General features: G+C 47.9%; 1 protein-coding gene across 3 annotated transcripts; it reads right to left on the bottom strand.

Annotated features, from left to right (window-relative positions):
• Positions 1–371: 371 nt before the first annotated feature.
• LOC114694221 (tumor necrosis factor receptor superfamily member 23-like) lies at positions 372–22,282 on the bottom strand. 3 transcript variants are annotated; one of them, XM_037208802.1, is made up of 7 exons: positions 21,978–22,282; positions 13,970–14,081; positions 11,074–11,202; positions 9,624–9,735; positions 8,769–8,851; positions 6,727–6,870; positions 372–773 (listed from the first exon to the last, which is right to left on the bottom strand). In XM_037208802.1, exons 2-7 carry the CDS (start codon positions 14,064–14,066, stop codon positions 757–759), a joined length of 582 nt encoding a protein of 193 aa, XP_037064697.1. In that variant the 5' UTR covers positions 14,067–14,081; positions 21,978–22,282; the 3' UTR covers positions 372–756. The 3 variants fall into 3 exon arrangements, with proteins under 3 accessions (XP_037064697.1, XP_028726903.1, XP_028726913.1); XM_028871070.2 differs by lacking the exon at positions 21,978–22,282 and adding an exon at positions 18,284–18,391; XM_028871080.2 differs by lacking the exons at positions 13,970–14,081; positions 21,978–22,282 and adding an exon at positions 18,284–18,392.
• Positions 22,283–22,437: the final 155 nt, after the last annotated feature.

Here is a 22,437-nt window from a genome sequence, read left to right as displayed (position 1 = left end):
GGTTTTTCAAGACAGGGTTTCTCTATGTAGCTTTGAAGCCTGTCCTGGAACTCACTCTGTAGCCCAGGCTGGCCTCGAACTCACAGAGATCTGCCTGCCTCTGCCTCCCAAGTGCTGGGATTAAAGGCATGTGTCACCACCACCCAGCAATTGTTCTTACTGTATATATTTTTACTAAGTTAGAGTTAAAACCTTTCCGGGGCTGGAGAGATGGCTCAGTGATTAAGAACACTGGCTGCTATTCCAGGAGACCCAGGTTCAATTCCCAGTGCTCACATGGCAGCTCACAACTGTCTGTAACTCCAGTTCCAGGAGATCTGACACCCTTATACCAATGCACATAAAATCAAGTTAAAATATTATTTAAAAAAAAAAAAAAAAACCTTTCCTTTTTATTTAGACAAAAAGGGGGAAATGTTGTGGTTTTGTTAATAAGGGGCAACGTAATCTCTTCTGTAACTGCTTCTTAGTAGAAATTAAGGCTTCATTGTCAGGACTCAGGAAGTCTGGAATGCTTGTCAAAGGCCAGGAAGGGAAAAGAGTGCAGGCTGGCAAACATCTGTTTCACTCCTGCCCAGGTTCTGCAGGACCACCAGGTGCCAGGAAGAACAGGCTGCTTTGGAGTAGTCTGGAACTGCTGGTTCAGGAAAGGGTTCATCAGGCTGGTTGGAAATCCTGTCAGAAGCACCTGTGATTTACATCAGTTTACAGCAAGTCCAGGGCCAGCTGGTTTTGATTTGGAGCAGTTTGCAGTCTTCAGTTGATTTGCAAATCTATTTGGACAGATACAGACTAGTGTCAGAAGGTAAAGTTAAGGAACTTAGGGGAAAATATTTATCTTGGGTGTACACTTGAAACTTCCAGGCCTGTGGTCCTGGTAGCTGGGGGTGTGGGAGTAGTCCCAAGACCAGGGGAAGAGGAGAGGGAGAGAGAGACAGAGACAGAGACAGACAGACAGACACAGAGAGACAGAGACAGAGAGACAGAAAGCCCACTCTCAAGAATAGGCAGTAGGTGGGAAACTTAGACTGTTGGTTGACAGGAGTCTTTATCTGGAACCTGTTTGACCTATGACAGGTGGATTCAAGTCAGGACTCCCTGAAGCTGACATGAATTTTTTAAGTTTACAAAAAGGGATGAAAGTTTTAGATATGTCAGCATTACCACTGTTTATAATCTATACCGAAATCTACATTATAGAAAATGCAGCAGCCTCATGCCTTTAAAATTTTGAGCTTGTGACTATGATTACCATAGCTAGGTTAATAGCTTATCAGAACTCCATTGATTAATGTTAAAATTCTGAACTTTTGAAGTCTTAGTATAACAATAGCATAGCAAGAAGGAAAACAGTCTGAAATATTTCTAATATACCTTAAACCACTCCTCAGACCTTTACAACTTGCATTTATGTATCTTAAATCACTTTCTTAGGCCCTCATAACTAACTTAAGATTTTACATCAAGAGACCTTTACAATTTGCATCTACATACCTTAAATTACATTCTTAGACCCTCACAACTTACATAAACATCAAAGACTTTCTTTTTCCATCCAGTAATTTACCATGAGATACCAGAGATTAGTGAGAGCAGTCACTGCAAAGCAAGCTCAGGAATAGTAAAAAGTTACATTGAAACCTGTTTGTGAGTGTATTTCTTTCAGTGTGAAGTCAGCCAGCCATATGAAGGGGTTGGGAATTTAGCTCAGTGGTAGAGTGGTAGAGTGCCTGCCTAGCAAGCACAAGGCCCTGGGTTCGGTCCTCAGCTCTGGAGGGGGATAAAAAAAAGAAAGAAAGAAAGAAAAAAAATGGACTGACCAGGCAGCTGCAGCCTTGTGGGAGGATCTGGGTGCTTGCTGCTGTTAAACTGATAACTCTACAGTTAGCCATCAACATTATCAGAGATCTGAGAAGAATACATTAGAGCAGGAAGTATAATCCAAATGGCATCTGTATCAGTTAAAATGACAGAGACATACCCACTACCTGGACAGTTACCCTAGGTTCCCCTGTGGCACACAGGAGGAACTTGAGAAAACTGACCTATCTTGGTGAGACAGAGAGAGCTATCAATCTAACACTGGCCACAGTTTGGGCAGGACCCTGATGGTGTGTGAGGCATGGAACAGTTCTTTGCCCAGTGGTTAGTGTTACCACAATCAGGGCATAGTCATCTGTGCCCCATTTTCTTCTTTGGAGACCTTAGGGTCAATACTAATAGCTGGCATTTCTATCTATCATAGGGTTTTTTTTTTTTTCATTAAACACTTTAAATGCCATATTCAGCAGATCTCTGAGGAGTTTGAGGACCATCTATTTAGTTTACCTAATTTTAATCAAACTTTGCTTTTAGTTACTTGCTATAGGCTTAATCTTGAAAACATATACAGGAGGCTAAATAAAGCTTGTTCCTGTAAATGAATTACATTTGTACTTAGCATGACTATGAGCATAGTTCTGAGCACATTAAATAATTTGATCACTTGTAAGGTGATTGAGCATTAACTTACATGCCTTAATCATCTCTAACAGTTTACAAAAAGTTAGTAGCATATACAAGATTAGAATTTTACAATTTTATCCCTGTTAAGTTTGGGTCTTAAAACTTTGAATTGAAGATTTAATTGAAGATCCTTTAGCATCCAAATAAAATTTTAAACCATGAATACAGTCACAAAGACAAAGAGGCTAGACATATATCTTCAAGTCAGTTTCTGGTAGCCTGAATAGACGTTAGGAATTTAAAAATCTTACTTATCAAATATACCTTATTTATCAAATATATGTTGTCCCCTATTTAAAAGTTTCTAGAAGCCTGGTGTGAACACAGAAAATACATAGGTAGTTAGACATAATCTCTAAGTCAGCTTTTGTTAATCTGAACAGACTGTTATGACTTAGGAATTTATAAACCTTATTTATCAAATATTCCTAATTCATCAAGCATAGATTGTAGTTATTTAAAATTTCCTAGAAACCTGGTGTCAAGCAGTTAGTAAAGACATAAGTAGTTAGACATCTTTAAGTCAGGTTCTGTTAACCTGAATATACCTCTATAACCTAAGGAATTTATCATCATACAAAATCCACCCTAATCCAAAATAATTTGGCTACCTGCTGTTGCCTCCTTAGCCTAAAAAGGAGATATAATGGTAAGCAGAGGACTCAGTGGGACTAAGATGTTTTATGATTATTGCCTTAGTTGGTTTATGCTATGTGGGAGCCCGTTCTGGGGTTCCTCGTGGCTTTACCCAGCAGGTCCGAATACAGGATGATCAGGACCACGGGCCTGAGTGCAGGCGTCTGAGATGGCCTGCACTTGGCTGTGCTGGGGGAGGAGGTCTTTTGCTCCACCCCTTGGCGTCTCTATAAAAACCCTGGACCAGAGACAGTCCGGGCCCGTTGGAATAGGTTCCAGGCCCTCTCGAGGCTATCCTTTATTTTCTATCTGTTTATCTCCACAAGATTCTCCGCTATAAATCCTTCTATCTAATATTTCCTGCTGCTCGCACTCAAGAAAACTCTGGGAAGCTGTGGGGGTGGTGGGTAAACGCCCCACAGAATGGCGCCCGAACAGGGACTAAAAAAAGAAGAAAAAAAAGGGACTAAAGAAAAAAAGGGACAAAAAAAAGGGGGGACTAAAGACAAATGAACAGGAACTAAAGACAAAGTAATAGGGACTAAAGATAAAGGAAAATAATAGTTTTAATACAGAGTTTTTGGTGAAAGTGCTGAGTCAGCCCTGCCAGTGGAAAGCCATTAATAGTTATTTTTTATATATTAAGAAGGGGGGACCTGTGGGAGCCCGTTCTGGGGTTCCTCGTGGCTTTACCCAGCAGGTCCGAATACAGGATGATCAGGACCACGGGCCTGAGTGCAGGTGTCTGAGATGGCCTGCACTTAGCTGTGCTGGGGGAGGAGGTCTTTTGCTCCACCCCTTGGCGTCTCTATAAAAACCCTGGGCCAGAGACAGTCGGGGCCCGTTGGAATAGGTTCCAGGCCCTCTCGAGGCTATCCTGTATTTTCTATCTGTTTATCTCCGCAAGATTCTCCGCTATAAATCCTTCTATCTAATATTTCCTGCTGCTCGCACTCAAGAAAACTCTGGGAAGCTGTGGGGGTGGTGGGTAAACGCCCCACAATGCTACATGGTTATCTTAATCAAGACAGTGGCGAAGTTACATGTACTCTTTAGCCTTAGCAAAGATGGCTGCCGGTCATTACTGCTTCCTTTCCAAACAGGTCATCAACCAAAGATGGAGGCAAGCCACATTGTTGAAAAATATGTTTAAAATTTTCTTTTTGAATTTTCAAGACAGGGTTTCTCTGTATAGCCCTGGCTATGTAGTGCAGGCTGGCCTCGAACTCACAGAGATTCACCTGCCTCTGGCTCCTGGGTGTTGGGATTAAAGGTGTGCACCACCACCACCTGGCAGATTTTGCAAATTTTTAACCATACCTAAAGTACTTACAAATCCTGAGATACAGTTTACTGCAGTGGAATGGTCTGTATGTGCTCTGATTGGTCAATAAATAAAACACTAATTGGCCAGTGGCCAGGCAGGAAGTATAGGCGGGACTAACAGAGAGGAGAATTGAGAGAACAGGAAGGTGGAGGGAGACACTGCCAGCTGCCACCATGACAAGCAGCATGTGAAGATGCCGGTAAGCCATAAGCCACGTGGCAAGGTATAAACTTATAGAAATGGATTAATTTAAGATGTAAGAACTAGATAGCTAAAAGCCTGAGTCATTAGGCCAAACAGTTTAAATAATATAAGTGTCTGTGTGTTTATTTTATAAGTAGGCTGTCGGACTGCTGGGGCTTGGTGGGACCTGGAGAGAAGCTTTCCAGCTACAGTTTACACAATAGTCTTAAGAGCTTTTCTTTGAGAGCAGAGAACAAAGAAATCAGAGACAGAAGATTTTCAAAAATAGGAAAAGCTTTGAGAAAAGAGGGTTTAGGAAGTGCACAGCAGAGAAAATTTAGGCATAAGAGACTTGGGGATCATTTGTTTGTGCAGTGGCGGAAGTTGTTCCCATATCAGAGAATTTAGAAATCAAGTGTGCCATTTTTGTGACCCGTACTGAGGCCAAGCCATTTACGGTAAGACAGTAAGGCTTTAAAGAAATGTCTGAGTCCGAAGAGGAAAAGAGAAAGGGTCAGAGGCCAGATCTCTGCCAGAGGGAAAGTTCCAAGAGGGAGCTGAGCTACGAAAGCAGGAACTCCATCCAAGGGAGGGTTCCAATACTGTAGAGGCTCGGGAGGATGTAAAGAAGAGCCAGAGCAGGCAGCTCTGAAAGGGAGATGAGGAAAAGGTTGCAAACAGTAACTCCAACTGAAGGAGGAGTCCAATATCCTAGAGGCCCAAAAAGTTAGAAAGAAGCTGCAGGGCTTCCAGGAGGCAGCTGAGAGATAGACAAGACCAGGGCAGAAGAGAGAAGGGTAAGTGTCTTGGTGACAAGAATTTCAACCCAGGGCACCCCCAAGGGGACTGAGAGACCTGTCAGAGAGAAATATCCCAAATCATAGAGGAGAGGCATCCCTTTCCACATGATGGGGGCCCTGGAGGGCGAGAGGAAGCTTCCTGGCACACTGGTGTGACTTTTACAGTAATGGTAGACAAGCAGGCAGCTCCAGGGAGACCTCTACCCAGTAGAGGAGGAGAGGTGAGTGGGTAGAGCAAGTAGGAAGAAAGCAGCTGAAGAGGCAGCCTGGGAAAAGGGAGGGTTCCAACAGAGGAAGAGGGGCAGCTCTCTTAGCAGTGAGATGCCCATGCGGTGGGTACACAAGAGGGCATAGCAGGCCCCAGGAGCCAGAGAGACTGAGAAGAAACTTACCAAGTAGGCGAGGAGAGACAAATGGTTAGAGCAAATGGAAGGAGGCAGGGGCTGAAGAGGTGGACTCCAGAACAGGAGTCCACTGGGGCGGGGGCGGGGTGGGGGGCGGTGAGGTGGGTAGCAGAAACCAGCCATCCACACCTACACGCCTTAGGAAAGACAAATCAGCAGCCTGCTTCAACTAGGAGAGGCCAAGCCCCTTGGAAGGGGCTCACCTGTGCTCCTCCCAGGTTTCAGGCACCAGACATAGTATAATAAAGTAAGGACATGTCCGCTCCAATAATGGTTAGGGGGAAGGTTTTTATTGCAGGCATGAAGGAGACTACAGCTAGAGGCATCTGGAAGAGTCCAGAGCAGAGAAAGTAGTAGACTAAACATGGCCAGCAGACTGCATCAGGGCCATGAGAAGAAGGGGCGGGGAGGGGAGCAGGGGAGGGGGGTGCGAGAGAGGAAGAGAAGAAAGGATCTCTTTTTTTTTTTTTTTTTTTTTTTTTTTTTTTCGAGACAGGGTTTCTCTGCGTAGCTTTGCGCCTTTCCTGGAGCTCACTTGGTAGCCCAGGCTGGCCTCGAACTCACAGAGATCCACCTGGCTCTGCCTCCTGAGTGCTGGGATTAAAGGCGTGCGCCTCCACCGCCCGGCAGAAGAAAGGATCTCTTAAGAAAGAGGGGGCCAGAGAATGCCCAGAGAGGGAGAGCCAGGAAGGCACATGGCTGAAATGGCAGGGTTATATAGGAATGAGAAGCTGGGGAAAGGGGAGCCCACGAGCTGGAGAAGTTTAGGGCAGGGGGTGTAGTGAGAAGAGCCACAGGTCCTGAGTGGGTCTGGAGGCCAGCATGTTCTTTGGTATGCTCATAGGCACCATGGTTAGCCATTTGTTCTGACCTTCTGTAGACTCAGACACCCCGGACGTGCCTTCAGCTAATTTGTCACTTGGACATCTACAGGACCTTTTTTTTTTCAGGTAACAGCAGACAGCAATAACGACTGGAAAAACAAGTAGTATTAGCCATAGCCAATTCCTGTGATCTGAAAGTGGGAAAAACAAGAAATATTTTGGTCAAGTCAAGAACAGACTTTTTTTTCTGGCAGTCTATGATAAAGAACAAATGGCGAAGCCAACGGTCTTCTTCCTGGCATGGCAGAGGCCTGATGACAGGCCCAGCACAGGTGGAACTGGGCTATTTTTTTGGTCAACTTGACATTAAGTTAGGGCAACCTAGGAAGAGGGAACCTCAGCTGGGAAAATGCCTATACCAAATTGCCTATAGGCAAGTCTGTGGGGGCATTTTCTTGATTGCTAATCAAGATCGGAGGCCCACTGTGGGCAGTGCCACTCCTGAGCAGTCTATGAAAGCCAACTGAGCAAGCCACGAGGAGCAAGCCATGGAGCATTTCTTCATGGCCTCTGCTTCAGTTCCTGCCTCTAGGTGCCTGCTTGAGTTCCTGCCCACATCCTTTCATGATGGACTGTGAGCTGTAAGCAAGTTAAAAATAAATCCTTTGCTCATTAAGTTGCTTTTGGCCAGCATTTTACCACAGTAATGCAAAGCAGACTAACACAAGCAGGAAGGGAGGCCACCATGCTGGCGCTCCTGAGAACAGAAAGGACTGGCCTTGTGTTCCAACAGGAAGGAGACATCCTCACTTCCAAGAGTTTGTTGACTATTATACAATTTGGTAAAACACACATCACACGAAACTTAATATCTCACCACTTTCAGAACACGGCTGATTAATCTGAGGTGTTTTTCACGGCTGTGCAGCCATCTCCACACCAGGCTCTAGAATTTTCTGATCTTCCCCCCAGTGGACACTAACTTCCCAGCCTTGCTCCCAGACTGTGGTTCCCAATGTTCTCTATTGGGCTGTTGACACTCACAGCTGTGCAGTGCTAGAATTATAGGCCAGGGCCAGTGTGTGCTAGTTGAATTTTACTGTATCTTTTTGGAGTACTGGGGATTGAATTTAGGGCTTCATGCATGCTAGGAAAATGCTCTATCACTGAGCTTCAGCCAAGTCCTAATTTTTGCACATTGTTAAATAAGGATCCAGCTTCATTCTTTCGAACATGTATGTTCTTTTGCCAGCATTATTTGTTGAAGAGGCTGCCTTTTCCTTACTCAGTGTTCAGCTCAAGGGTCTACTTATTGTAAAGGATTATTTAAAATTCCATTAACACATGAATGAAGACACATGTGGGTTGTAGATAATGATTCAGTCATGAAAAAAAATGAGGCCTTGATAGCTTCAACCTAGGTCAGCCTTAAAACATGATGCCCAGGGGCTGGAGAGATGGCTCAGTGGTTAAGAGCACTAACTTCTCTTTTAGAGGACCTAGGTTCAATTCCCAGCACTCACATGGCAGCTCACAACTGTGTGTAACTCCAGTTCCAGGGGAATCTGACACCTTCATACTAATGCATGTTAAATAAATTATTAAAAAACACCATGATGCTCGGGTGGCTGGAGATATGGTTCAGTCATTAAGAGCACTGACTGCTCTTGCAGAGGACCCAGGTTCAGGTCCCAGCATGCACATGGTGGTTCTCAACCATCTGTAACTCCAATCCCAGGGAATCTGTCACCTCTTGTATATATATGGTGCACAAACATACATGCAACAAAACACCCATACACGTAAAATATTTTACAGGAAAACATGATGCTCAGGGATCCAGACACAGAAGCTACATGTGGTGACTCTACATCTTTGAACAATATGAACAAGACAGGCCACTAAAGCACATTGGCCTGGGAGGGTCAGGGTCTGACAGAGACAGAGATTCCGTTTAGGGGACATGTATTTTGCAACAGATGGAGGGCTGGTATTCAGTGTTATTTTGAAGTCTACTTTGAAACAGTTAATGCTGTGGTATGTAAATTTTCATTCAATAAGAAGATAGCCATAGTGTTTAAAAACATACCTGTCTTACTTGTTGTAGTGTGACCGCACACCGTGTTCGCTGTGGCGTTGCAGGCCTGGAGGACAGGGATTCCCTGGGGACACCTGGAAAGAGACACCCTCAGTTCTTTCTGCCAATCAACAGCAGAGGATGCCCAGAAAGGCTTGATGCCACCTCCAAACCACATCAGGCAGCATCGTGATCCAAGATCTGCAACAGGGCTCTGGCCACACAGCTCTTACCAGCTCCACGGCATCTCAGACACTATTGTGTGATTCTCACTAAATATACAAAATTTACTACATTTCCCTCCTCCATTGATGTCCATAGCCTCTTTGGTGGCCTTGGGGTGAGAAAAAGGAGGCTTGTCCTGCTGTTATTAGGGACTCAGATTTCAGTCCCCAGAGCAATACTCCCCAGGCCTGCGGCTTGTGCTGACACCCCCTAGTGGTTTGAATATGCAACAACTCCATCTGACACCTGACAGGAGCAAATTCGTCTTATCGAGGGGGGAAAAACACAGAATTTTCCTAAAACCTTTCCCTGAAGTCTTTTCCCTTACAGCTTAACCCAGATCTATCTTCCTGGGAATGAATGAGGCTTTCTCCAGCCCTCCCAAATCCCGTTACACTGAGGAAACCTCCTGGAAGACATCACTCAGAAAAACTGTGTCCCTAGCAGGGATATCTACTTTCTCTCAAGGGGCACTAGACTTGGAGATGTCTAGCAATAAGTTCTGCACCATCCAGGCCACAGAGTCCCCACCCCACATTACCCCCTGACAAAGAATGACACAGACTGTCCCCTTCTCTGGACATTAGAGGCCACTCAAACAATGTATAAAGCCACCACTGACCCATGCCACAATGTTCTTACTTGGTACACAGGCGGCAGACTTCATAGGATTTTGGGTCAGAATAGAAATGACCCACTTGGCACTGGCATTTCCGGTCACTGGTGGCAGAGCACTCAGCCACCATTTCCTGGCCTGCAATCCAAGGAAGAGCAGGGTTAGGTCAAGATGAGCGTCCTCAAATATGCACATAGAGCCCAACATCATTTGAGAGGAACAGTGTGTCCCAGTACAAGCTTTACCAGCCTTCACAGATGTACTGAACACTAAACAGTACTAACTACTATGAACATACGATCACCCTCAGGCCTCCAGAGTGGTACCCAGACCTGAGGTAGATGATGGCTTGGGAGATTCATTGTTCAGCATCCCATACAACAGCATCAAACTACCCTGAGGCTTCCATCACAGGTGGTCCTGACATGTATGTCCACTGCTGCCCCAAAGTTCCCCTCCCCAAGGCCACCATCTCCAGACATCTCTGACTTGCCTTATTTAATTACCTCATTCTTTGCTGAAGAGCTAGTGACCACGTGTCTGGATCCCTGGTGGGACCTTGCACCTCTCTTAATTGAGACTGACTCAGTGGCTTATGAGAGAAGATGGTTTTCCTACTTGAGGTGTTCCTGTGTCTGTAGTTCAGTGCACCACAAACATTCAGCTGAATGTCAACCCCTCACTGTTAGGGATCTCCAGCTTGGGGCCCCACTCCAAACCCCACCCTCAGCACGCCAAGCAGCATCTCCTCCCCTGGAGCTCCTCAAGACCACCTACAGGGTATTTAAGGTCTGGCTCATAGACTTGCCTCGAGGTTCCCCCCTTTCATGAGACCCCCCGGGAATGCTTTGCTCAGATGAAAACCTGGACTTTAATTCGGACTGATTGGATGTATTGCAACAGCAGGGAAAACCAATATGGGGGTACAGAAACCTTTCACTCACAGTGCTCTGAAGCTAGACCGTGTCCATTCTCAGAGTACAGCAGTGGGCATAGGCCAGGAGGACCCCCAGCCCGGCTCTCTGCAGATGTCTTACAGCATCAGGGGATCTGTGCTTGTGGAATATGGTTCTGTCTTTTGTTTTTTTGTTTGAGATAATATTTCTCTACGTAGTCCTGGCTGGCCTAGAACTCCACAGATCAGGCTGGCCACACTGAAGTGGCATTTTTACCTATCTCTGCCTCCTGAGCTCTGGGATCAGAGAAATGTGTGCCACTGTGCTCAGTCTGCTTCTGCCTTTATGCTTAGGAGAAGAAAACGACAGCACTGAGGCACAGGATATTGTGGTATTTGTCATTTCGTTTAACATCAGTGACACAGGAGAGTATACACATACGTGCATGCACGCATGAAACAAATTTTTTCCCATAATGTCTGAGAACAGTACTGGACTAACACTAACGTGTTTCTGACTCTATTGGCAGTTTTCAAAGACACACAGTGCTAGTCCAGTCTCTGCTCAGTCACATACTCACGTTCGTCACAGCTGGAGCACAGTATACAAGACTCTAGGCCATTACTAGCCCTTGTGAACGTTCCCTCGTGACACTTCTCACACTGTCCTAGGGTGTGGGAGATTGTGCAGGACGTCTTGACAAATTCACCTGTGGATAAGGGCAGACAGGGATCAGCTTGCTCCAGGCACCCAGGGGTAAGGGGCTAGGTTGCTCCAGGTGGGCTTATGTCTTTAGCACAAATTCTAGATAATCTCTGTCACAAACTGCTTGAGGATTTGCAAGGACTGCTGGATCTGCTCTCCTTCCTGTGACTATCTCCCCCCCCTACCCCCCCACCCCCGGAGTCTAGGAAGCCAGAGAACCAGTGGTGAATAGAATGGCTCCTCGGACCCCCTGCAGGGCTCAGTTTCTATGTCACAAGTAACTGACTCCTGCCCTTTAAGCCCCATGTCTTCCCCTTTGAGTGGCAGTCCCAGTGTTCTAAGAAGCACTTGAGACCCGGATGAAGTCAGGTCACCTCATTTACTGCCTCACAAACATGTCACTTAACAAGAACTTTCTTCCTCAGGCCTCTTTCTGTCATTATTGGTGGTGTTGATACAGTATGGCTCAAGTTGGCCAGGAATTCATAGCAATCCTCCTGCCTTGGCCTCCTGAGTGCTGGGATTATAGGTTTAAGCTACCATGCTTAGCTTCTTTCTTTCTTTCTTTCTTTCTTTCTTTCTTTCTTTCTTTCTTTCTTTCTTTCTTTCTTTCTTTCTTTCTTTCTTTTTTCTCTCTCTCTCTCTCTCTCTCTCTCTCTCTCTCTTTCTTTCTTTCTTTCTTCGTGTGTGTGTGTGTGTGTGTGTGTGTGTGTGTGTGTGTGTATGTGACAAAGCCTCAGTCAATAGTCCTGGCTGGCCTGGAACTCACGGCAATCCCATTGCCTCAGTTTCTCAATGCCGGGATTACAGGTGTGAACCACTGTGCTCAATGTCTTATGCCTTTCCTAAAGGCAGGACAGTTCTTCGTCCTAGCAGGTTCTCCTGGAACCATTTTGTATCTCTTGGTTCAGGCTCTCTGATACCAACTTGGAAGTGTTCAGGTAGCCCTGGGAATTTCCTTTCCTATTAATTGTAAAGGAAACTATAAACTACTAACTATGGGGAAAAGGACCAAGTCCAGCAAACATGTTACTCTCATGTATTCTCCGAAGGACAGCTGCAGACATGACCAGGTGGCAGACATGCAGAGTCCACTGGAGAAGAGAGACTAGTGGAGTGAGACTGAGTCAAGCCTAGTGGACAGCTGGCTGAGTCTCGGTGTTTGGTTCTTGTATCTATTTGAACATTAATAATTTTTCATTTATGGTAGTTGATGGCTGTTGTTGTTGTTTTTGGTTTTTTGAGATAGGGTTTCTCTGTGTAGCTTTGGCGTCTGTCCTGGAACTCACTCTATAGACCATGCTGGCCTTGAACTCACAGAGATCCTCCTGCCTCTGCCTCCTGAGTGCTGGGATTAAAGGCATGTACTACTACCACCCGGTTCGATGGTTGTTGTTTTTAAGATTTATTTTTTATTATTTGTGTGTCTGTCTGTCTGTCTGTGTACACAAGTATGTGCAGGTGCCCATAGAGAGCAAAGAGAGCAACAGATCCTCTGGAGCTGGAGTCAGGTGGTTGTGAGGAGCCTGATGTGGGTATTGGGAAACAAACTCCTGTCCCCTGAGAGAACAACAAGCTTTCTTAACTGCTAAGTCATCCTTCCAGCCCTGTTTCCTTTTTGAAACTATCTTGAAATGGGAAAGTGAGTGACCATAAAGAATGTTAAAGTCAAGCTCTAAATTTTGGGACTGAGAATGACATGAGTGGCCAGTTCGGGGTGACGGAACAGTGCCCTGTAGCGCCTGCCTCTCTCTGCAGCATCGGCTTCGAACCTGATTGTCTACTGGTATTAGGGACGACCTTCTCCTGAAGGGATGTCAGGAGGGAGCAGGGGACAGGCTGACACTGACAGACTGGCGAGGGCTGCCCTGGTGTGCCTCATGGGCCCCAGCCTGGACAGACAGACAAGGGCTGGTGTGCATCTTTACCACTCCTCCGTGTACTGTCTCCAGAGGAGCCCCTCCGCACTGCTCCAGGGCTGGGGGAAGGCGGGGAAACTGAGGTTTACAGCTGGAAGTAGTTTCACTCTGGCCCCATATGGCTCTGCCTACACTGAACACAAAATTGCTCAGTTCTCTCAACAGCTGGGAACTGGACTTTGCAAGGAGACTCCTCCTACACACAGGAGCCTAAGGACCAGTAAGCTAAATGATTTATCTGGGGTGACAGAGTAGGGGATGGGTGGGTCATGGGTCCAGGACAGCTTCACTTCAGTGGGCTTGGGTGTCCCACGGGATGGGCCTGCTAAGAGAGCCTTCGTTCACCACGGGGCCTGGTGTGATTTCTCGTGCATTTGTGTTGACAGACTAGGGCCTTGGCCCCCCCCCCCAAGGACCTGCAGCCCACTATGTGTGCCTACGTGAGTTGTGAAGACCCTTTGACGGCTTGGTGAGCTGCCCTGCCATGAGGGACAGCAGAGGGGCTCCTGACACCTGTCGCAAATACAGGTAGGCAATATTAATCCTCCCAGCTCCCTTTTCAGAACTTTCCTCTCAGCTGGGTGCCACAGCTCATGCCTCCAAGGGTGGATAGGTGGGTGAGCTTCCACTAGTGAAGCCTTGGTAGAAGAATTCACACCAACTCTCTTGAACACACAAAGGGGCGCCTTTGGGGGTCTGTGTACCTGGGCGAGGAGGTACTTCCTAGAGTTTGAGCCAGTAGGTAGTGGCTGAGGTGAACTCCCTCACCCACACCCTCCTCATCCCGTACAGCCTCTGGTGTGGGGCCACCCATGCCCATGTTCTGGCACCGGTTCCCGTTGCGGAACTCACCTGCACTACATTTCTTGCAGCAGTGGACCCCAGACCAGTACTCATCGGGGCTGCAGGGGGAGAGGTCCTCGCTCTGTCTGGAGAGTGGTGCTGTCATAGCAATTAGCGGTAGCTGGAGAAGGACAAGGGGCAGCTTATATTTATTGGTAACTGCAGAGCATGGTCGGATGCTGGTGGAAAAGGAAGTACCAAAAAAAGGAGCCTCCTTGTGGGGAGCATATGATCAGCAGGGCGGGGACTATCTGATGCTGTGCTATGGAACGCGGGAGCCTGCGGTTTTCTGGAGAAGGCTGCACAATAGGTCACGGCGAAGTTGGGTGGCTCTCTGCTGTTTGTGCAGCAGTGTTTCCCCGGGTCTCTTCCGGCCGTCAGCAGGGAATGTTCTAATGCAGCTTGTGACCTACTAGGACCCTGCCATCCAAACATCAGGCTTTCATGGCTGCTTCCCATAGTGCGGCTGCAGATGGAGGCACCAGTTGGAACAACTTGCAAGGGGGTAAAAGATCCAGAGCTCTGCTTTGTGGTTTTGTTTTTTTCCCCCTGCCTGTGTGGCCCTGGCTGTCCTGGTACCCACTATGTAGACCAGGCTGGCCTCCAACTCACAGAGATCCACCTGCCTCTGCCTCCAGAGTGCTGGGACTGAAGGTGTGGGCTACCACTGTCCTGCTTTTTTTTTTTTTTTTTTTTTTTTAAATTCACCTTCACATATTATTTCTCCAAGTATCCAAGAGTTTTAAATGTTTTCTTTGGGCTAGAGAGAGATGGCAGTCAAAAGCATATGCTGGCTGGGCATAGTGGCATATACTTTTAATCCCGGCATTTTGGAGGCAGAGGCAGGCTAGTCTCTGTGAGTTCCAGAAGAGTCAGGGTTCTATGTAGAGAGACTCTGTCTTAAAAACAAAAAGGAAAAAAAAAAAAAAAAGGCTTGATGTGGTGGTTATTGGTAGGAGACTGAAAGGACATCATCCATGTAGCCGTCGTGATATCTATCACACAGGCCTATAAATCCAGAGCCTGTAAATTAATAGGTGACTCACACTGGAAAAACTGTTTACCCTTGTCATATCTCACTTTTCTCATCTGTAGAATGAGGATAGTAACATGCTTACTTAGGGTTGTGAGATTAAATAATGCATGTAGAACGTTGGTATGTTCCCTGCACATCCTCTCTCCTCCCTACTTCCTGCTCTAAGTGACCTGCCTGGATCTATATAGCCTAAACATAAGGGGCTCAAAGTAAGAATACAGATCCCTCTAACTCTACCAAAGGAAGTGCCAAGCCGAGGCCCCTCTTCTTTCTGTTTGCATTTGCATGGCACACACTCTTGAAATTCCCCACAGCAGCAGCCCTCAGGACCCAGCTACACCTTCGCAGGAGCTGTCTGTCCTCTCTCACACCCCGACTCACGGGGCTCTGTTTCACTGCCAGCACCCTCCTCACAACTGTCACCGTCCTCTGGTTCTGAGCTCCCGCCCTCAGTGTTCTTCCATAGGCGGCAGGATTTCCTGGTTCGTAGGTTAGGATCACATGGCGTAATTTTTTTTTTCCTTCTGGCCCATTTATTATTTGTCAGGAATTCTGCCATTAACTCGGGTCAGGCAGGAGTCTTTTCAGGGTTCCTAGCTTGTCACCTTGCTGCCATCTTTACTGTCCCGACCTGGGGAATCTGACAGCTCCTCATAAATGCCCTGAAGGCAACACTCACTATTTTCTCCCTGTCTTGCAAGGACTGAATGCTTGCCTGCTACACCTGTACTTTCTTTTGGGAGAACAACAACCACAGGCCAGACTATGGAAAATAAAGATATCTTTATTTTCAGCCGGGTGGTGGTGGTGTCCCATGCCTTTAATCCCAGCACTCGAGAGGCAGAGACAGGCAGATCTCTTTGAGTTCGAGGCCAGCCTGGTCTACAGTGAGTTCCAGGGCACCCAAGGCTACTCTGAGAAACCCTGTCTAGAAAAAAATAATAATAAGTAAACAAATCTTTATTTTCAGCATTCTTTGAGGATGGTCCGTTATTTTGTGTTCTTTAAAAAGATGTTATCTTCAATCTTTTATTTTTATTTTGACTTTTACAAGACAGGGTCTCACTACACAGCTCTGGCTGTTCTGGAACTCACTATGTAGACCAGGCTGGCCTCAAACTCAGAAATCTGCCCGGCTCTGTTTCCCCAGTGCTGGGGTTAAAGGTGTGGGCTGCTACGTCCAGCTCATCTTCAATCTTAAATTGAAGCACCTTCTTTTTGTTTCAGTATTTGAGTCAATCATTACTTTTTCTCTACAACTTTCTTTAACAACATTGTCTGTCTAGATTGTTTCTGGGGATTTCTGGAATACAAAATGCAGATGGCATACAAAATCCAGAGATGCCTCAGCAGGCATGTAGCTCCAGAGCCCCAACCTGGAGGGGCGGAGAAGTTTGCTGAGGTAAAGAGCCACCCCAATGTGAGGTCTGGGTCTCCCCCCTTGTGGGGAAGTTCAGGATCTAGTCTCAAAGAGCTGGAAATCTTAAGTCATCTCTGAGTCACCGCTGTTGCATATCCACTGGCAGCCTGTGGAGGAGATCCCGGCTCATTGGTCCTCAGCCGCTGAGGGGGAGCTGCCCAGGAACAGCCACTAAAGAAGTACTCTTAACCAGCGAAGTACTTCTCCAGCCCCCGGTGATTTTAAAAAGCACTGATTGCATGTAAATGGTCTCTGACTGCTCAAATCGTATTTTAGAACAACCTAAGGATTATTTTTTGTTGTTGTTGCTACTAAAGATCTAAATGTGTCGCACAAACGCTGTATCCTAATGGGTTTATAAAACATAAATCTGTTCCTGCTTGACAGGGTTTCTTTGTGTAGCCTTGACTGTGGCAGTCCTGGAACTCACTCTGTTGACCAGGCTGGCCTCTAACTCACAGAAATATGCCTGCCTCGGCCTCCTAAGTGCTGGGATTAAAGGTGTGTGCCATCACTGCCTGGCTGTTTGGTTTTGAAGACAGGATATTACTATGTAACCTCAGCTGGTTTGGAATACTGTTAGAGAGACCAGGCCAGCCAGAGCTACACACAGTAAGACTCTGAAAAACAAACAAAAAACCTGGACAACCCTGTAAATGACCTTTCGGTTACAGCCAATTTAATGTCAATCTTTTTCTCATGAGAATTCTCTTAAGCGATCTTGGGACAGAGATCAGAGAGACCCACGAAAGGCAGTAGGCAGAGTCATTCCTTCTACATGCTCCTTTTGTAGTAGTAGCATATCTCGGGACCAGCCTGGCCGGACCCACTCGAGGAGCACAAACGACTAAGCGCTAGTCTGCATCTGCCCCTGTGCGCGCCTGCAGTCGGGGAAAAAAAAAAAAAGCCCAGGCGAAGAAATTCACGTGCGGTTTATGAGATCTTCTAGCGCTCAGGGATACCCTTCTCTAGGCTGTGAACGTGACTACTTCCCTGACTCTGCCCCAACCCCCTACCCCACCCCCGACTCCCAACCGAGTAAGAGTAGGCTCCGCGGTGTAGGCAGTGTAGGCTAATGCCGGCGCCTCACCCAGCCCGCTCCGCCGAGGTGCCGGTACGCGGCGCCCGGGCTGATCCAGGCGCCCTACACAGCCCGCTCCGCCGAGGCGCCTGTAGGCTGTGCCCGGGCTGATGCCGGCGCCCCACACAGCCCGCTCCGCCGAGGTGCCGGTACGCGGCGCCCGGGCTGATCCAGGCGCCCCACACAGCCCGCTGCGCCGAGGTGCCGGTACGCGGCGCTCCGGCTGATCCCGGCGCCCCACAAGCCGCTGCGCCGAGGTGCCTGTAGGCTATGCCCGGGCTGATGCCGGCGCCCCACACAACCCGCTACGCAGAGGTGCCGGTAGATGGTGCCCCGGCTGATCCCGGCGCCCCACAATCCGCTCCGCGGAGGTGCTTGTAGGCTGTGCCCCGGCTGATCCCGGCGCCCCACACAGCCCGCTGCGCCGAGGTGCTCGTACGCGGTGCCGGGGCTGATGCCGGTGCCCACACAGCCCGCTCCGCCGAGGTGCCGGTACGCGGTGCCCCGGCTGATCCCAGCGCCCCACACAGCGCGCTGCGCCGAGGTGCCGGTAGGCGGTGTCCCGGCTGATCCCGGCGCCCCACACAGCCCGCTGCGCCGAGGTGCCGGTACGCGGTGCCCGGGCTGATCCAGGCGCCCGACACAGCCCGCTCCGCCGAGGTGCCTGTAGGCTGTGCCCGGACTGATCCCGGCGCCCCACACAGCTGTAGTTTTCCCCTGCAGCCCAGAGACCGGGTGCCAGGACCAGGGGTCTTAGCTCCGAGCCTTGAGACGGCGTCTACTCACCTGCACCAACAGATGCAACTGTAAACAACGACCCAGGTTGGAGACCGACACAGGGTAAAAAATCATGACTTTTGCCACAGCACTTCACTTGCATTGCCTTAAATACCCACTGGGAGTGGCCAACGACTCAGGGCACTCCCGCCCCACTACGCACTTTGCTTCCTGTATGATTGCCCAATCTCTAGGCAATACCGCCTCCAGACATTCAGTACTTGTAATGTCTATCTAATTTTCTATAAATGCAGATGTAATTTTAAACACCAGTGAAGTTATTTAAAAGAATCATATTGTTGCAAGCAGTACGCTAGAGTTAGGTTCTCTGCTTATTTTTTCATTACAGTATACTGCTCTTTATTATAAGTTAATGAAATATTTCTTTTCCATGACCTGAGTGGAGGAAGAGGCCTTGCGATGGTTGGTAAACTGAAAACTGAAGAGAATGAAAACTCCTCAGAAATGACACGATAGCATTGGAGACAAAAGTCTAGAGTAACAAAGCATGAGATGTTATCTCAGTGACAAAATCAAAATTAGAATGCAGATCACAAGGAAATGTGACCAGTTGTTCTATAATCCTAGAAAAGACAGTTTCCAAAAGATCCATTGTAAAAGAATTTGTGAATATTAAGGATTTTCAAATTCAAAACTTTCAAAGCCAAACTGTCTTCTTCTTTTTGTAATAGTAAAGAAAAATGAGGCAAGAGTTGCCATCTTTATAAAAGACAGAGAGCCGGGCGGTGGTAGCACACACCTTTAATCCCAGCACTCGGGAGGCAGAGGCAGGCGGATCTCTGTGAGTTCCAGGCCAGCCTGGACTACAGAGTGAGTTTCAGCAAAGGCGCACAGCTACACAGAGAAACCCTGTCTGGAAAAAAAAAAAAAAAAAGAGAGAGAGAGAGAGACAGAGACAGAGACAGAGAGACAGAGAGACAGAGAGAAAGAGAGACAGAGAGAGAGAGAGAAAGAAAGAAAGAAAGAAAGAAAGAAAGAGAAAGAAAGAAAGAGAGAAAGAAAGAAAAAGAGAAAATGATAAAAGACAGACAGAGGCAGATTGTAAATGTTAATTCAAAAGCGACAACAAAGAGAGAGAGAGCAGGGTGGGGAATGGTGTGTGTGTGTGTGTGTGTGTGTGTGTGTGTGTGTGTGTGTAAACCACACCAATACAGCTGTCCCACTCAGCTCAACACAGGAGGCAGAAAACTTGGCCTGTTTGTTGTCTCTCTTCCAAACAAGAAGTCTGAAGTAATCCCACCCCTGTCGCATTCCCATGAGCAGTCACTGGTCAGTGGTCTGGAGAGGCAGCTGAAGGCTTCTCTATCAGGGTTTGGGGGGCTATGTGAGACCTGCTAATTCTGCTGACCTCCAAGGGAGGCCTGGGACTCCACCCTGTATCCCCTGGTCTGTGAGTGAATCCCTCAACTATTCTTCCCATTGACTGTGTTTAGCTCCTCATGTGCCAATCCAAGCTCCTGGGACAGGACATTTAGGGAAAGTCTCCTAGCCTGACATAGGAAACACAAGGTCCATCTCTCATCCTCTCTAGGGAACCTGGGCCCAAGATGATTGGTTCATCTAATTCCACCTGCCTCCTCCAGGTGTTAGAAAAGATGGTCCACTGACCAGCCCATCCATCTCCCAAATACCACTTCCTCTTTAAAATGAGGGAGGACTCAGGGGCATCAGAGGACTTTGAGACCTGGATTTCCTTGGCTGCTCCAAGGAAGAGGAGCCTGCATCAGGATGGCTTTCTAAGTCATCCTTTGCCTCTCTCCCTAGGGCCAGCGAGCAGAGCCTGTGTCCACAAGCCCTCACCTAGGCTGTGCAGTAAGAGGGGCCAATTCTTTAGCCAGCCTGCAGCCCTTTTGGGGGTTTTATTTTGAGACAGGGTTTCTCTGTGTAGTTTTGGTGCCTGTCCTGGATCTCGATCTGTAGCCCAGGATGGCCTCAAACTCACAGAGATCCACCTGGCTCTGCCTTCTGAGTGCTGGGATTAAAGGCGTGTGGCATGGCCACCCAGATGACTGCTGCCTTCTTGTCTTCCCTCAGGCCTGGTGTCTGCTCAGGACTAAACCAAATCAAAACACAAACATGTTTCCTTGGAAAGCTGCACCTGCCGCTCTTGCTCAGCAGGTAAAAGCCCTTGCTGTCAAAGCCTGATGACCCTAGTCAAATCCCCCAAACCCACATCATAGTGAAACTACAGGCCAGGAAGTGGTGTCACAGGGGAGGCAGAGGCAGGCAGATGCCTGCTTTACAAAGTGAGTTCCCAGACAGCAAGGGCTACACTGTCTGGAGAGGGGTGGGGGGTGGGGTGAGACCACAGAACCGATTGCACTAAGTTGTCTTCACGCGCACACACACACACACACACACACACACACACACACACACACACACCACCAATCTTTTTCCTTCCTTCCTTTTTTTTTTTTTTTTTTTTGAGACAGTGTTTCTTTGTGTAGCCCTGGCTGTCCTGGAACTTGCCTTGTAGACCAGGCTGACCTTGAACTCACAGAGATTCACCTGCCTCTGCCTTCCCAGTGCTGGGACAAAAGCCATGCCTGGCTACAACAATATTTTTTAAACAATTTGAAAATAAAACAGTTGGACATGGTGGCACACACAGCCTTAATCTCAGCACTAGACAATCAGAGCGATGAGGCAGCTTGGTCTATATAGTGAGTTCCAGGCCACGAAAAAGAAAACAAATAGATGACATTCTAATAAAAAGGAAACTTGTTTTACCATTTTTCTCAGAGTTTGGTTTTAACTTGGTTATTGTGGGCTGGCTACATTTTGCCTGAGTTCAGTCTCTAAGATTGTAGGTAAATTTAGCATAAGAAATCATTATTTCTAAACCTATGTTACTCAGTTTGACCAAAAAGGAGAGGAGGGGTTTCTTTTGCAGACCGGATCAGACTGGATGGGGTGTTACTCAATCTTTTCACATCTTTTGGGGGGGCTCAGGCTTGTGGTTTCCTGACCTTCAGCACTTCCTCCCAACCCAGCCTTCCCTCTTCCCTGGGACAAAGCCAAGGATTGAAGTTTACTCATTCATGAAGTCACCACAGCGCCACCGCCACCACCGCTGTCCCAGTTACCGCCCAGGAAATCTCCAGTTCCCATTGCCTGTTGCCTCCCGCTGCCCATAAGAATGGGTTCTCTGCACACGATTTCTTGGGTAAGATTCTTGCTTAAAGAGACTTCTACCCAGGAAGAGCAGACATGCAGGAAGTCCTGAACCCTGGTCCTCTGCCAGAGCATGCTCCTGTGGTGGGTGCTGGGCTCTGTCCAGCTGGGTTGAATCTAGGCACTGACTCAGAGCCCGGGGAATGTGGGTAAGAAATGTGGCCCTTGTGCAAGAGCCCTTCGGAACTGCGCCTGTAAGTTAAGTGAGTGCTGGGGGCTGAGAGGTGGGTTAGAATACTTGTTGCTCTGGCTGTCTAGTTAGATCAGGCTGGCCTTGAACTCAGAGGTCAGCTTGCCTCTGCCTCCCGACCCCAGCCCTGGGACGAAAGGTGTGCACCGCCACACCCGAAGCATCACGGTAGCAGCATCTTACCTACCCCCAGCCCTCAGCACTCGGTCCTGTTCCTACCTCAGCCCCACCTGACCCGAGCCCAGCCCCACAGGAGCGCTCCAGCAGATGATCATACTTCAGCACCCGCTCCAGCAGATGATCATACTTCAGCACCTGCTCCAGCAGATGATCATAACTTCAGCACCCGCTCCAGCAGATGATCATAACTTCAGCACCCTGCGGCTTCTATGTTCTCTTCCGCCAGACACCTTTCTCCTCCTCCTGTGGCAGCAAATGCCCAGTATTTCCGGGGTCCAGGGGCTCAGGCTCCATTCAGTGTCCTCCCAGTGCTCTCCATGAGTTCCATCCCTGATCCTTTCTGCTAGCTTCAGCCTTGGTGTCTAGGTCACCTACCTGTGCTAACAGCAGGACTGCCACAGCAGAGTGGAGAGACATGTCCTGGGCATGTAAAAAGGAGCTGCACCCTGCTGCTAGCAGATGGGCTTTTTTATCCACCTGGTTGGGTGTGTAAATTGCTCTGCCCACTGTGCCTCAGGCTGGGCTGGCCCGCCTCCATAACACTTTGCCAGACCAAATTGAAGGCGTAGGATGACGAAGTTACCTATTTCCTGGA

Source organism: Peromyscus leucopus, chromosome 1, assembly GCF_004664715.2.
Source record: "Peromyscus leucopus breed LL Stock chromosome 1, UCI_PerLeu_2.1, whole genome shotgun sequence".
NCBI classification, from domain to species: domain Eukaryota; kingdom Metazoa; phylum Chordata; class Mammalia; order Rodentia; family Cricetidae; genus Peromyscus; species Peromyscus leucopus.
This window is presented reverse-complemented; position numbering and strand designations above follow the sequence as displayed.